Source organism: Chiloscyllium plagiosum, unplaced genomic scaffold (assembly GCF_037043375.1).
Source record: "Chiloscyllium plagiosum isolate Xiang-an unplaced genomic scaffold, Cpla_swu_hap1 HiC_scaffold_31, whole genome shotgun sequence".
Lineage (NCBI taxonomy): Eukaryota > Metazoa > Chordata > Chondrichthyes > Orectolobiformes > Hemiscylliidae > Chiloscyllium > Chiloscyllium plagiosum.
Genome location: NW_028270169.1, coordinates 17,050,009 through 17,065,778, shown reverse-complemented (window position 1 = coordinate 17,065,778; position 15,770 = coordinate 17,050,009). Strand labels below are relative to the sequence as shown.

The following is a 15,770-nucleotide window of genomic DNA, read 5'->3' as shown; positions in this document are numbered from 1 at the left end:
CTACTCCCTTTCCACTGCAGCTACAAACCTGGTAATCAGTTATGCGACACTCTGTTATTGTATGTAGCACAAGTCTGGCCCATTCTTCAAACTGCACTGTTTCAGTCACCTGAGCCATCTTCAATTTCATCTGAAAGGCAAAGATAGATGGGGTCTGCAGGAACACCATGTATGACAGTCTGGATAAGGGGGGGGGGGGGGGGGCGGTGACCGTACCCAATGTCATCCTCATTCTGATGGACACTTTTGTGTACCACTGCACCAAGCTGTGCATAGACCCTCGGTACACAAACACCAAGTGTCACTGTGTGCTGAGGTTCTACCTGTCCCTGGTGTTGCGAAGGATGGGACTGGCCTTGTTGCCACAGAATGCTCCAAGTATTTAGACTATTCCATATCACGGTGGAGAAATTTGCCAAGAGAAACACCTTTGACCACCAGTCCATCAGGAAGTGGTCAGCATGTGGCATCCTCAAGACCCTGCAGAAAAAGGAGAGGGTGGATCCTGTTAGGTGGTTCCCTGAGCAGACCGTCAAATGAGCCAAATGCCTCATCACCAGAACTTTCCAACAAATGCCAAGACACTGCTTGGCTGGTGGTGAGAAGCACACTACCTGTGAGATCCTTCATGCTCACCCAAACTGTCTGCGTCACTGCACGCTGCCCTTGAAGTGGCTGTGGGGGCTGGGGTGGGAGAGACTGTCATCCATCTCCTGGAATGTTCCTTTATAAAGGAGGAAGATGCAGTGGTTTGTGTCTTGGTTAACTCAAGCAGCTCTGTGATGCAGGACTCTGTGCTCTATGGTCTGTTCCCCAGGACACACACTGAGACAAACATAAGAGAGATCTTTGTTTTTTTGGATAGTCAAAATCCAATGTTTTGTTTATTTACTTGAAATGCAACTGTACAGAATTGAACTGCAGTTGTGATGATCTAGATATATGAAAAGAGTTTTTAAAATAATTATAGTATATTTTAAAAATAAAAATAGTTGGACTCTGTGCTCTATGATCTGTTCCTTGGGATGCACCACATTGACTGTGCCTGGAGGACCATCAACTCGGTGAATGGTCTCTCTGAAATGTATTGGTCTGACAGGGCACAGAGTTGACATTGACTAAGGGTTGCAGACTGGCACATTCCAAGGTCCAGGACTATGTGCTGGGGGAGGCACTGAAGTTTGGGGCAGCTGCTGCCAAGGCGCAGTGGGGAAAGACTACCATCTGAGGTTTTCCTGCCAGAACACAAGCCAGGGAGCATCAGAAGCTGAAGAAGTCAACTTTTCGGGTGTTAAATAGGGTCAATTATTAGACCCTCCCAATGCCTCAAATATATGGAAATATAATCTTGTACAAGGAAGGAATGCCTTGGGTTTGCTTGTTGGATAGAGTCAAACTCCAATGTTTGTTTGTTTCTTCATATGTTACTGTGCAGAACAGAACTGCTTCAGTGATTATGTCTATAAACAATGTGGGAGTTGATCCAGGGGCACAAGAGCCCCCTCTTCCCCATCATGAGTTGGAGCCAATTGTTGCTCTCACTCCAATAGGGAAGCTCATTGAGCTCAAAATGTGAAAGGCCCCAGGCACATTTGCCAAAAGGATTTGTTTGTTGCCTGAGAGTATACTTCCCCTCAGGTCTGTGGCCTCACCCTCCCATTGCTGGATTGGTGCTCACAGACAGTGACCTGTCTGCGCCTAGCGGCACCGAGCAAGCAGTACAATAAAAACCACACACACACACACAGGAGGCAGCGACAACCAATCTGTGACAGCAAAGTGAAAAGCTCCCCTTTTCTCTAAACCCAGAGAGAGAGAGAGTGGGAGAGACAACACGCTGCTTAAAACAGCCTCCCAGTCTATCTTCCGGATTAGAGAATCCGGGTTAATTGCATTGTGGCTGAACCGAAAACAAAACCCGCGGACGATAATTATTTGTTTTCTTAAAAACTAACAGTATCTTAACTGGGACAGATCCAAGTGGCTTTTTCGATCAGATCTCACTCCGGAGCTGGACTTTAGTTTTTGATGTGAAGATTTGATCAGTGGGAGGAGTAGGGTTTGGAGAGGGATAAAATAAAAGGGAACGAACAGCTCTCCCCCAATCCCAAAAAAAAACATCACTTGTCTTCCAGATGCATTCGCTGTTGGATCGGAAAAAGAAGGAAGCGGGTGCTGAGCTGGGCTTGGTGGATATGCCAGGGGACAGTCTGCTCGGGCAGCCCCAGAGGATGTGGACATGTGTGGGCTGCCTCTGGGTACTGCTCTCCTCCTGCCTGGTTGCAGTCTGCAGTTTCAGCTTCATCTCGCCCGCTTGGATCGTCAGGGAGAAGAGCAAAGAGTCGGTGAGCTTCGGACTGCTCTGGTACTGCTCCGAGAGTGTCTACAACTGCTACACCTTCGGGGGTCTGAGCAGCTTCGCTGACATCCCTTCAGGCACTTGGCAGGTAGGGCCCCGAGGGAACGTGGGGTGTGGATGTGTGTGTGTGTGTGTGGGGGGGTGGGGTGGGGTGGGGGTGTAGGGGTGTGTGTATGTGTGGGTGGATGTGTGTCTGGGTGTGTGAGTGTGTAGGGCTGTGTGTGTGTGTGTGTGTGTGCGTTTGTGTGTGTGTGTGGGTATGTGTGTGGGTTTGTGTCTGTGTGTGTGGGTATGTCTGTGGGTGTGGGTGTGTGTGTGGATGTGTGAGTGGGTGTTGTGGATATGGGTGTGTGAGAGTGTGGGTGTATGTGTGTGGGTGTGTGTGTGGATGTGTGTGGGTGTATGTGTGGGTGAGGGTGTATGTGGGGGGGTGTTTAGAGTGTGTGTATGGGCTGTGTGTTTGGGTGTGTGTTTGTGTGTATGTTTGGATGTGTGTGTGTATGGGGTGTGTGTATGTTTGGATGTGTGTGTGTATGGGGTGTGTGCGCGGCGGAGTAAAATTGGTTTGTATGCAATTTAACGACCACCACCAACCCCGTTTAAAAAGCCTCACCGATTGCTTGTAAATCCAAAAAGAAGAGGGAGACGGCGATATAGATATACTCACAAACTCAAATATACTTAAAAAGAGCTGCAGGAGCTGTAAATCAGAAACAAAATTGCTGGAAAATCTCAGCAGGTCTGACAAGCATCTATGGTCAGCAACGAATTCTGAGAAAGAGTCACTCGACCCCGAAACGTTAACTCTGCGTGGATGCTGACAGACCTGCTGAGCTTTTCCAGCAATTTCTATTTTGGTGACTCAAAGACTTTGGAAGAGGTATGCTGTTAGGCGCATCGGCCCATCGAATCTGCCCCGGATCTCTGAGCATTCTGATTGGGTGCTTCCCTCCATCACCCCGTAAGTGAATGTGTTGCAACCCCAAATGATTGATCCAGGTATTAGATCTCGTTTGATTCTAGTTCCCCCACCACCCAAATTGTTCCCGCTCTTTCACAAGTGACCGTTCAGTGCTTGGTTTTATGAATGATTTATGCCCCTCTGACCGGGAAAGCTTTAAGGAGACATTAGCCAATGTCTCCAGTGGCTAATTAAAAGGACCAATTCCTCTTGACAATACCCACTGCTAATTTCCTTTCCCCCGCCAAGCATTTTCAAGCTCTGAGTTTCAGCACTGCTATTCCAGACTCGCAGGGTGAAAAGTTTTATTTAGAAAGCAAACATATTATTTAGATTCTGTGTTACTCGGTATCTCTCCGCCTTCTGTAAGCCCGGTGACTAATCTGTATTGACTGCACAAATGTGTTTACTGTAAAATTGTCGCTGCATTGAATATTAACCCGCTGTTTGATTTGCATAGAAAGCTTTATGCATAAGCGATATGAAACAGTGCACTTGGATTTACAGGAATGTGGGTCTATCGTTTTGTTTTAAAGTTGGCATCCTTTCTGAGAATTGTCATTGCTTCTGCATTTAATGCAATCGTCATATATTGAGTTTCTACCGTCCTGGAAGGTTTGGGCCAGCTTTGGGTGAACTTTTCTCAGCTCCAGCTTCCCCAACAACATTAAGACAAACGGAGTTGAATGGGTCTCGTTGCGCTCTTATACACTGCAAGTGCCTGCGCTGTAATACAATATGGACCAGCAGGAGGCGCAGTCTGTCACCTCACTCTGATCTCTGAGCAGTCCCACCACTGCGCCGGCTCGATCTGTTCCCATTCCCAGCTCAACTGAATAGCCAGCAGGGTTTGAAGAGCCTACCGCAAAATAAACTTTCAGTTCAATGTAAGCATATCCAATCCAGGGCTGTTCGACTCAAATCTAGATTTTTTTATGTTTAAAATAATTGAATCGTGGCTTGTAAACATTGGGAGGGTGGGGTAGATATTGTGAAACCTGGAAAATAGTAACTGGGGTAGACCTGGAGTAGGAAATGCATCGTTACAGGGATAGAGTGGGATAGTCTTCACAGGGTCCATGTGAACTCGATGGGACGAATGGCCTGCTTCCACAGTATAGGGGATCCTACTCTTCAAACCTGCTGTGCCATGCAGTGTGACGGCTACTGACCGTCCAACTCAGTACCCTGTTCCTGCTTTTCCCCACACGCTTTCATCCCTTTAGCTTTAAAAACTATTATCTAAGAACCTGAATTTGTCAGCGGCTTCGAATTAGAACTTGATCACAATTTGTATAGGCTGGAGGTGGAAAACCCCCCAATATTTTTCATGGTTCAAAGTCTTTTCAATATTCCTTCTGGATATATATGTTAAGAAGAAAAATAAGACAGATTGTTAACAGTCTTCATTAAAAAGACCATTGCCAGTGATGTCCAAAGCAGTGATGTCGAAACACAGCAGGTCGCTTCAATGTTTGAAAAGGATGCGCAATTCTTCTGGGTCATCACTCAACCGCAAACAAAATAAAAAAGGATTGGCAAACAATTTTTTTTTCCAGCAACATTACGGGTCCTTTAACCCAAAACGTGACTGGACTTGCCATGACAACTGCTGTTGCTGAATAAAAATTGGCAGTAGATTCATCATAGCGTGTGTGCTGAACATTAAAGATCGGGTCATTTAGAAGCATCTTGTACATGGGCCAGGTCTGTGTACTTAAAGGTTACAAATGGGCCAGAAATAATATGTAATTGAATTATAAGATATAGTTTTCGTGTACTGGCTTTTCTATATTTTGATCAGTTTCAGATATTTTCTAATCGACCTGTTCAGAGATGTTATTCCACATCTTTGGAGAAGGTGGGCATCAGTTTTATGGTTATCAGAGATGGATAAAACTTAATGGCAAGTGTAAATTGTCTGTGCAATCTGGTTATCTGATGGAGTACTCATCTGTATTGATCTGGTTTGTTAAATTAACCTTTTGAAGGACCACAGTGGCATCTTTAGACTAAACTGAATGTCAGTAAACATCACATGAAGTTGCACAATAGGTTGGATTTGGGATAATCATTCTGTTGTCTCCACTTCTTCACGGACTTACAGTAGACTGAATAAGTAATGTTAAGGTATTGCTAGGTATCACAGCCAGTCTGATTATCACTGCAATAGAAAATAAATTGTCTTTCTTTTACTTCCTAATCCCAGTAAACTCAGCAAACATGATATGAGGTGAAAACAACAGAGGCCTCGGTTGTGATGGTCTCCATTGTGGAATATCTAGTCAACAATCTCTGTCTAGGTTTGCAAATAGCAAGTGTAAAACATTGTGACATCTTGTGATAGTATACAATATTCAATGACTGCCATGGTGGTATGGTAACAAGACATTTTTAACATAGTATACACAACTGGAATTTTACAGGAACAAATTCCAATTCAGACTTGAGTGAAAGCCAGTTATCCAAAGTGAGCTTTGTTAGGTTTAATGTAATGGTGCACAATCCATTCATATTTGTTTTGTTAGTTTTGAAATATTATCCATTCTTGCTTCCCCGCTTCAGATTCTGGATACAAAACAGTGGTTTCTTAAGCAACGTATTAAATTGCTCGTTAATCATTTGCTGTGCAGCCCTGTGCTCTAGCATTCACTAAACATTAACTTTTCCTTTGGATTCCTCTGTCCAGTTTGGAGTATTGCCACAAATGAACCTTTCAAATGATTTGACTCTTCCTTTAGATTTCCATCTTTCCAATAATTAATTTCCAGGGGGTTTCTGGCAAGGCATATTGTGGATTAGTCTTTTTGTGTGTTAATTCGAGCATATTAAAACAGGTTTCTGACTTGGCTTGCCTCATTTGCAAAAGTATATATGGTAAGTTCTAGCTTCCATAAAGAAGGTATATTCTTGAAACACCCTTGGGCTTCTGACAGAGCGGAGTCTTCCAGCATGATGGAGGCTGGGCTGGATTGATACCTGGAACAAAATTAGGGAATAGCATGGTGGGTCGGCTTTCCTATGCATTCCTGTCTCTGAGGAACCTTAAGAAGGGAGGGTCAACATGGCAGCAATTAGCCCATCAATCAGCAGCAGGCAGGCAATTAGGCTCGTTAACAGCACTGGGATCTTTCTAACACTGGGTGACCCCAACTATGTACTAAGCCCTTGTTGGAGGCTCTTAGTGGCAGATCAGTGTGTCAAAGTCCAGCCCAATGTGTACTGCAGTCAATGAATTAGAAAATAAGTCAAATGGATATACAGCAGACATCATTTAGTTTTTATGTGTTGATTGGAGGAGGAATATTGTGTGGGATACTACAAGAGCTTCCTTGTTTTTCTCAAAATACCATTAAATACTTTCAACACACAATAGATTCTTGACATTACCCTCTAATTTGCAGTATTGCACCAAACTGGCAGACTAGATTATGGACTTGAATGAGGCTTGAACCCTTCACTGTTGAATTTAAGATGAGAGTGCTACCATTAAGACAGTCTGAAACTAGAGTGGAATCCAACCAGAATAGTGAGTTGAAATCTTTATTTTGAAGTCACCGATCTTGTGTACAGACACAATCCTCTTTGCTGTATCTAAGGTGTTAGAGAGGAAATTGGGAGGCATTGATACTGAGGTTGACCTCCCGACTGAAATGTGAGATGTAGTCCTTTGAGATCTTAATTCAATTACTTTAGGTATATTGTGTGGTACGTCCACTGGATTGCTAAACCCTACAAATAGTTGCAGGAGCAAGTGGCAAAGAGAATCCTTACCTCATACATTTACAGGTACAGGTAACCGTAGAGGAGATGGAGAGACAAGTAACTTTGGCAGATCTACAAAGTGGTGGAATCCCCTTATGTCTAGGGGTGAGCACAGGAAGCATGCAGGAGCTGCTCACTTCATAGCTTGGCCTATCAAACATCGTGTAGCACTATGTATGTCTAGGGTCTATACTTTCAAAGTCCTACTTGTGGCTAGACAAATGTTTGCACATCCAGAAGAAGATTAAAACATATAGTTACAATGACATGATTATATTGATAGTGATATGATACCCATCCCACCAATGTGCCCATTGAAGTTCTTTCTTTCTTCCTCTCTCACTGTGTCTCAGTGCAGTTCTGGGGTCCCTGGGGGGTGGAGGGAGTCTGAAGTGCAGTGGAGCTGATTGGCCTTGGAGTGCTGGTCAGGTGAGCCTGAAGTCATTTGTTTCTGGAGGACCCAGGCCAGCTGGGTGTGTCCACTCCAAAGGCAGGTTGACCCTCCTTGGCTAGAACTAACACAGGGCTGAGGCTGGCAGGGAGGAGGGAGGTGGAAGACTTGGGCAACCCTACAGTGTTCTGAGAGGAGGGCTGTCGGGGGTGTGGGTGCCTACTGGCACCACGCCATCTGCTTGTGAGGAAGCAGCACCTGAAGTAAGCTCAAGGTGCCTGTCGCCTTAGCACCAATGGCGAGAGTGGAGCGCAGATCTGTGCACGTATCCAGCAGAGTCTCAGAGTGCTTCACCTGGCAGACCATGGCAACCACCAACCTGTCCATGGGGACAGCAAGGACCCAAGATTGTTGCTGCAGTCCTGCCACCTTCGTACCAGGTTGTCCAGTGCTCCTGAGAAACCTGCCCGCTGTTGCTGTTTGTGCCTGGCCGACAACTCACAAACAGGGGACATCGCAGGCTCCTCTCCTGCCTGGGATAACCAAGTTCCAGGTCTCCAACAATTCTCCAAGTGTCTAAAGTATTTCTCCCTCGGAAAGCTGGCAAGATGTGGCAGTGATATACCAACTAGCAGGTACCAGAATATACCAGCTTTGGGCATCAGTATTGGGAACTCGTGGGCAAATTGCAACTTCAAGGAGACAGTAAGGACTCTAGATGCTGGATGTCAGAGTCAATAAATGTTAAGCTAAGAGCACAGCAGGTCAGAGAGCATCCAAAGCGCAGGGAAGTCCTGTCGATGTATTTCATACCGAAACATTGACTTTCCTGCAACTCGGATGCTGTATCCTTCCAATTTCACATCTATTGACAAGTAACAACTTCACATTCTTCATAAATGTTAATACTGATCCTCCCAGTGAGTTATTGGTGTAGTTAAACTTGTTGAGGAACAGAACATTTCCATGTATAATTGCACATGTTCACATGGTGGAAGTTGCTGTCCAATTGCTCCTTCATCATAGTGAGCACTGATAGCTTAATTGTGATTCTAAACGCAAACTACAGGCCATTGCTTTTACTGAACTAAATTGCTTTCTAAAATCTCAGAGCTGTGGTTAATTTATTACAACAAAATTGGTTCCAGAGAAAAAAAATTCCTTGTTGCAAGACGCTGGGAGATTAGACAGAACACACGAATAATCTTTTGTATATTCAGTGAAAGCATACACCAGTGTAATTGTGAATCTGTAAACCATCACCATGTGAGGACCCAACGACAGAACAATACATGAATAGCTGTAGCGTCTAAACAGCTCAGATAATATTTGCTTAAATAAAAATTCAGTCTTGAAGAGATATATCTGATTAGCAATTGAAAGACCCAGTGGAACATCAAAAGTGCTGTCAACACTGAAACCAGTCCAAAATGGCAAAAGTACATTGCTGTCAGCCTGTTGTGATTTGCAGTAAATACTTAATTGTAATTATGTGCAGTATCTTTTAATCCATACGTCAAACCATTCATCAAGGAAAGCCACTGCCAGAATATTTGATTAACCTTGTAAGATCTCTCAAACCACAAGTTCTGCCTCCTTGCAAATTAAGAACTCATTCATATGCCTTTTAGAATGTGTGAAATTTATATCCATTTATATCAAATGGACCATACCTGTGTCCTTCTTCATTATTATTTCTGTGCTAAATTGCTCTCCTGAAAAGAGTCTGTGTATTTTGATTCAATTTATTGCTGTCACATGTACTGAGGTACTGTGAAGAGTATTGTTTACATGTTAACCAAGCAATTCGTACCTTGTATAAGTACATCAGGGTAATAGAACAGAACACAGAATATAGTGTTACAGCTACAGAGAAGGTGCAGAGAAAGATCAATTGTAATATACGAGAGGACTATTCATAAGTCAAATAACAGTGGGGAAGAAGCTATTCTTAAATCTGCATTTAAATGAATGAGCAATTTTTCATTATTCAAAAATATTACTAAAGCTGTCAGTAACAAATGTTAATAGAGCATGTAGTTAAGGAGGTGATTGGGATTCATTGATTAATTAATTGCAAGAGCAGGAATAAAGGGAGACTTAGTGAGACCGATGTGTGTAAGATTGCATAGTTAATAAACTCTAGTCAAAAAGAAAGGTGCCTTGGTTTCTGTCTCACTGACTGGCTTGGATCTCGATTGACAATAAAGCTAAATTAATTGGTCTGTTACTTCTAGTTCAATAATATTTCCTCATTGTCCGATATGATCAGTTCTAAAGTAATTATGCCTGCTATTACTAGTGGTGTAATTTCTGTCTGTTACACAGAGACAGAGGAAATTGGAGCAGGATTAGGCTAAATGGCCCTTCACACTTGCTCCGCCATTCATTGTGCTCATGGCTGGTCATCCAGCTCAAGAGTCTCTTCCTGCTTTTCCCCAATATCCTTTGGTCCCTTTAACTTTAGGGGCTATATCCAACTCCTTCTTGAAATCATGCAATGTTTTGGCCTTGACTGCTTTCTGTGGTACAGAATTCCACAGGGTACAGGCTTACTCACCTCATTAGGTGACTTATTTCAGTCTGATACTGTGAGTTCTGATACTTTCTTTTGATTGAAACTAGATTATTTGAACATCATCTCATGTTAGTTGTGGAACCTTGTGTGCTTGTTTTGTACATTAAAACAGTGACTTACACTTGAAAATGATGAGATTTGTGGAGTACAGTACTTGGAAATGCACTGTAAAGTAAGACTGAATGAGCTCGACAAATCTATTAGGATTCTTTGAGGAGGTAACAAGCAAGTTAGACAAAGGGCAGTCAGTGGATTTCCAGAAGGCCTTTGTCAAGGTGCCACACAGGAGGCTACTAAATAAGATAACAGTCTTAGGCACAAGGTACTGACACCGATAAAGAATTGACTGACTGGCGGAAGGCAGAGAGGAGGGTTAAAGGAGTCTTTTTCAGTTTGGCAGCCAATGACCACTGGAGTTCTGTGTTTGCAACCACAACAGTTCATATTAAAAGTTAATAATCTGGGTGAAGGAACTGCAGACATTATTGCTAAGTTTGCAGATGACACAAAGATAGGTGGAGGGACAGGTAGTGTTCAGGAGGCGGAGAGGCTGCAGACGGACTTGGGCAGGCTAGGAGAGTGGGCAAAGAAGTGGCAGATGGAATACAATGTGGGCAAGTGTGAGATTACACACTTTGGTAGGAAGAACAGAGGCGTACGCTAATTTCTAAACAGGGAAAGGCTTCAGAAATCTGAAGCACAAAGGGACTTAGGAGTCCTAGTTCAGGATTCTGTTAAGGTTAACATGCAGATTCAGTTGGCAGTCAGGAAGTCAAATGCAATGTTAACATTCATTTTAAGAGAGCTAGAGTATAAAAACAGAGATGTACTACTGAAGCTGTACAAAGCTCTGGTCAGACTGCATTTGGAACATTTTGAGTAGTTTTGGGCCCCATATCTAAGGAAGGATGTGCTGGCTTTGGAGGGGGCTCAGAGGAGGTTTACAAGAATGTTCCTAGGGGTGAAGGTCTTCTCATAAGAAGAGCTGTTGAGGATTCTGGTTCCGTACTCGATAGAGTTTAAAAGGGTGGGGTGTCAGCTTAATTGACACTTACAGAATACTGAGACGCCCCGGTACCCAAGGGCACAGCCTAAGAGTGAGATGAGCGGGAGTTTCTTCAGCCAATGGTGGTTCATCAATGGAACGCATTGCCACAGAAAGTTGTGGAGGCCAAGCCATTAGGTGTATTTAAGACAGAGAGAGGTTTTTGATTAGTAAGAGGATCAAGGGTTACAGGGACAAAGCAGGAGAATGGGGTTGAGAATCATAACATCCACAACTGAATGATGGAGCAGACTCAGTGAGTTAAATAGTCTAATTCTGCTCATATGTCTTCTGTCTTATGGTCTTTGGCTGTAAGTGTGCTTTGAGACATTCTGAAGCTGTGAAATGTAAAAATATTAATTATTTCTTTTAGCAAAGTCATAATGCTTCAGTCCAATTCCTGTAGCACAAAGGTGATTCCACTGCTCTGATATGACTCGAGTTAGAGGTCTACTATTATAGCCTAGCTACCTTCCATCCAGCCCCACCCCCTTCCATTTATCTCTTAGCTCCCAATCACCACACCCCCCACCACACCCCTCAACATTCCTGATGAAGAGCTTATGCTCAAAATGTCAACTCTCCTGTTCCTAGGATACCACCTGAACAGTTGTGCTTTTCCAGCGCCACACATTTTGAATCTGATCACCAGCATCTGCAGTCCTCACTTTCTCCTCACTTTTATGCCGACTCTAGCTTGAGCAAGTCACTGGAGCTGAGGTTCCTGCTGTGATTGAATCATGTCTTTTACCAGTCAGTTGTGGACAGTGAGAATGTATATGACATTTTGAATACATACAGAAAGTTTAAAAAAAAATCTTTGCACCATTGAATCATAGTGAAAATATCAGTTGCAGTTCACTGATACCTTACACAACATATAACTCGCTAGTATGACTTTTGAATAAAATTTTATGGTTTATCTTCTAACATAGTTTTGCAGTGCCTTCTAAAACAACAATAGCTAATCCCTCTGCAAGTAACCTATGGACATATGAAATGGAAGCAGGAATAGATCATCCAGCTCATCGACATTACTCTGCCATTTATAAGATCATGACCAATCTGACTGTGGTCTGATCTCCATTTTCTTGCTTATCCTTTTGAGTCCCTTGTTAGACATGGATCTCTAACACTCTCTGGGGAAGAGACTTCCACAGACCCATGACCTTCCAAGAAGAAAACTTCTCACCTCTGTCTTAATTGGGAGCTTGCTCATTTATAAACTGTGTCCCCAAGTCCTAGCCTCCGAGAAGGACAAACATCCCCTTGGCATCCAGTATGTCAAGTCCCCTCAAAACCATATGTTTCAATGCAATCACCTCCCCTTCCTTTAAACACCAATAGATATCGATGCAATCTGTTCAACTTTCCCCACACAATAGCCCTTTCATCCCAGGAATCTTCTCGGTATCACTTTCAATATCCTTCCATAAATAAGGAGATCAAATCTGTACACAATATCTAGATATGCTCTCACCATTGCCTGTATGGTTGATAGAAGCACCTACTTTTATATTCCATTTCCCTTGCAATAAACATCATTATTCTATTTGCCTTGCTATTCACTTCCTGCATCTGCATGCGATCTTTTATGATTCATGTGCCAGGAGACCAGAATCCCCTGTAACTCTGAGTTCTGTAATCTTTCCCTATTTAAATAACATGGTGCTTTTCTATTCTTCTGCCAAAATGGACAAGTTCACACTTTTTCAAATTATCCTCCATTAGCCACACCTTTTCCCACTCACATAACCTATCAAAATCCCTTTGCAGACTGCTCATGTACTCCTCACCTTACTTTCAAACATATCTTTGTGACATCAGCAAATTTGGCGATTGTACATTTGATGTTTTCATTGAAGATGTTGATGTAGATTGTAAGCAGCTGAAGTTCCAGCACTGGTTCCTACAACACGCCATCCGTTACATCTTGCAAACCTGAAAATTATCCATTTATGCCAACTTTTGTTTCTTGTTAGCTAACCAGTCGATGATCAATGCTCATATATTAGTCCCTCCACTGTATGCTCTTATTTTCTGTAGTAGCCTTTTATATGACACCGTGTAAATGCCTCCTGTAAATCTAAGCACATCAAATCCAGGTTCCTTTTAATCTGCTTGTTATTTCCTCAAATAAATCTCATAAATTAGTCAAGCACAATTATCCTTTCACAGAGCCATGTTGATTCTGCCTGGTTTCACTGAGATTCTCTAAATGCCTTGCTATAACTTCCTTCACAATAGCTTGTCACATGTTCCCTGTGACAAATAGTATAAAAAGTGGCCTGTAGTTTCCTGTTTCTTTTTATCTCCCTCCTTTTTTGATGAAAAGAGTTACATTCACTAGTTTCAAATCTGTTGGCATTCTTCTGAATCTAGGGAATTTTTGAAAATTAAAGCTCTCAACTATCTCAGCAGCTGCTTTGTTTCAGAGCGTAAGGTAAAGTTCATCGTGATCTGGGGACCCATTAGATTAGATTAGATTACATTACATTACAGTATGGAAACAGGCCCTTCGGCCCAACAAGTCCACACCGACCCGCCAAAGCGCAACCCACCCATACCCCTACATTTACCCCTTACCTAACACTACGGGCAATTTAGCATGGCCAATTCACCTGGCCTGCACATCTTTGTGACAGTGGGAGGAAACCGGAGCACCCGGAGGAAACCCACGCAGACATGGGGAGAACGTGCAAACTCCTCACAGTTAGTCGCCTGAGGCAGGAATTGAACCTGGGTCTCTGGCGCTGTGAGGCAGCAGTGCTAACCCATGGGCTTTTAGTTCTTATGATTTTCTCTAGTGAGTGTAATTGTTTTAAGCTGATCCCTTCCTTTCATTGTATGATTCACACTTATGATTCACTAATGTCTTTTAGGGAAGGAAACTGCCATCCTTACCTGATCTGGCCTACATGTGACTCCAGACCCACTGCTTGTGGTTACTTTTAAGTGCCCCCTGGGCAATTAGGAATAGGCAATAAATGCTGCCTAGCCAGCAATGCCCACATCCTGTCAATGAATAGAGAAAAAAAAATTCTGGGATGTCACTTGTATCTCCTGTAAAGAGATAAGTCTGTTTATCTGTTCAGTTCACCTACCATTTCCTTATTTTCCATTATTAATTCCCAAACTCATTCTTGAGAGGACCAGCTCTCATTTTGCTTACTCTTTTCCCTATTCTCAAAGCTCTTACTTTCTGTTTTTATATTTCCAGTTAGCTTTGTCTCATGCTCCAACCCTAACCCATCGTCCCTCTTTTTGGTTTAGTATTTTGTTTTGTTGTTATTTTGAATATTCTATCCAATGTTTTGGCCTGCCACTACTCTTTGCAGAAGGAGATATATATCTCCTTTCAATTGTTTAATCAACCTGACATTCAGATGTTCCAGTCAACTTCAAGGGGTAAGGACAGTAAATGCAGACAGTTTGTTATCAATGTCCCTCCTTCTCACCTGCACCAACAGCCAACCCATTAACATGAGGCATTTTGGGAATGAGGCATTTCATAATTAGGGAGGATCAGCAAAATAAGAAGGTTAAATTGTGTCATGGTGTGGTGGGAGTATTAAGACACAATCCCTGAATAAAATGTACAAATTCCAAACCTCAAATTCTAATTAATGATGGATCCACAATGAATTCAATTAGAATCATCAATATTTTGAGTATTTTAGAAATTGCTTCTATATTATTGTATAGTTAAACTTTCTTCTCCTAATAATGGCTGGGTTGGTTGCGTGCTTCAATTCAGAATATCATTCAGTGAAAATATGCAATGAAAACATCGGAGTTATTGCACTTTGTTCCAAATTTTAAGTTGTAAAGGCAGGATTTTGATTCCTTCAGAAAAAAAAACTACATTTGAGATCCACTAATATCAAGATGAATGAAATATTAAAAGTAGACAGCAATAATCATAACATGATTTTTAAAATTCACTCATAGGACATGGGCATCATTTCCTGGCCAGCATTTATTGCCCATCCTCAGTTGCCCTTGAGAAGGTGGTGGTGAGCTGCCTTCTTGTACTGCTGAGTCCATGTGCTATAAGGTTGACCCACAATGCCATTAGGGAGGGAATTCCAGGAATTACACCCAACAACAGTGAAGGAACACTGATATATTTCCAAATCTAGATGCTGAGTGGCTTGGAGGGGAAATTGTAGGGGGTGGTGTTCTCATGTTTCTGTTGCCCTTGTCCTTCTAGATGGAAATGGTCAGAGTCTGTGAAAGTCATTTAATGTGATGGGTTGTTTGGCCAGCCTAATGTCATCATTGCAGCTCCACCATGGGAAACCCCAAGAGATTCCAATGTACGGTCAGAGCCTGGTCTACCTATGATCACCATGTGAAACAACATTAATGTACAATACATAGTATTACCTGGAGGTCGAAGCCTGACAACAGTTCTTGAATTTGCCTTCTTTGCAACCAGTCTGTCTTGAACTCAAACTCATAGTGTGGCATCAAATCACATGGTAAAAGCCGGTGACAGCTACAGGATGCACTGCAAAGGAAATCATGGCTGCACTGAAGGTCAGGAAATAGCCTTGAAATCGACCAAAGAATTTATTGATACAGCTTTAAAAACTGCTCACAGCCAGAAAAGTTATAGAGCTGAAAAGCTGCTAGGAAGGAAACATCTCTGAACAGGAAGTTCTTCCC

General features: G+C 42.7%; 1 protein-coding gene across 2 annotated transcripts in view; it reads left to right on the top strand.

Moving 5' to 3' along the window:
- Window positions 1–1,798: 1,798 nt before the first annotated feature.
- The window catches only part of lhfpl7 (LHFPL tetraspan subfamily member 7), a 317,248-nt gene continuing 303,276 nt past the window's right edge, over window positions 1,799–15,770 (top strand). For both annotated transcript variants that reach the window (XM_043718313.2, XM_087977291.1), the window contains exon 1: window positions 1,799–2,447. In XM_043718313.2, the coding sequence (XP_043574248.1) occupies window positions 2,136–2,447 (312 nt within the window). In that variant the 5' untranslated portion in view covers window positions 1,799–2,135. The remainder of the gene's footprint in view (window positions 2,448–15,770) is intronic.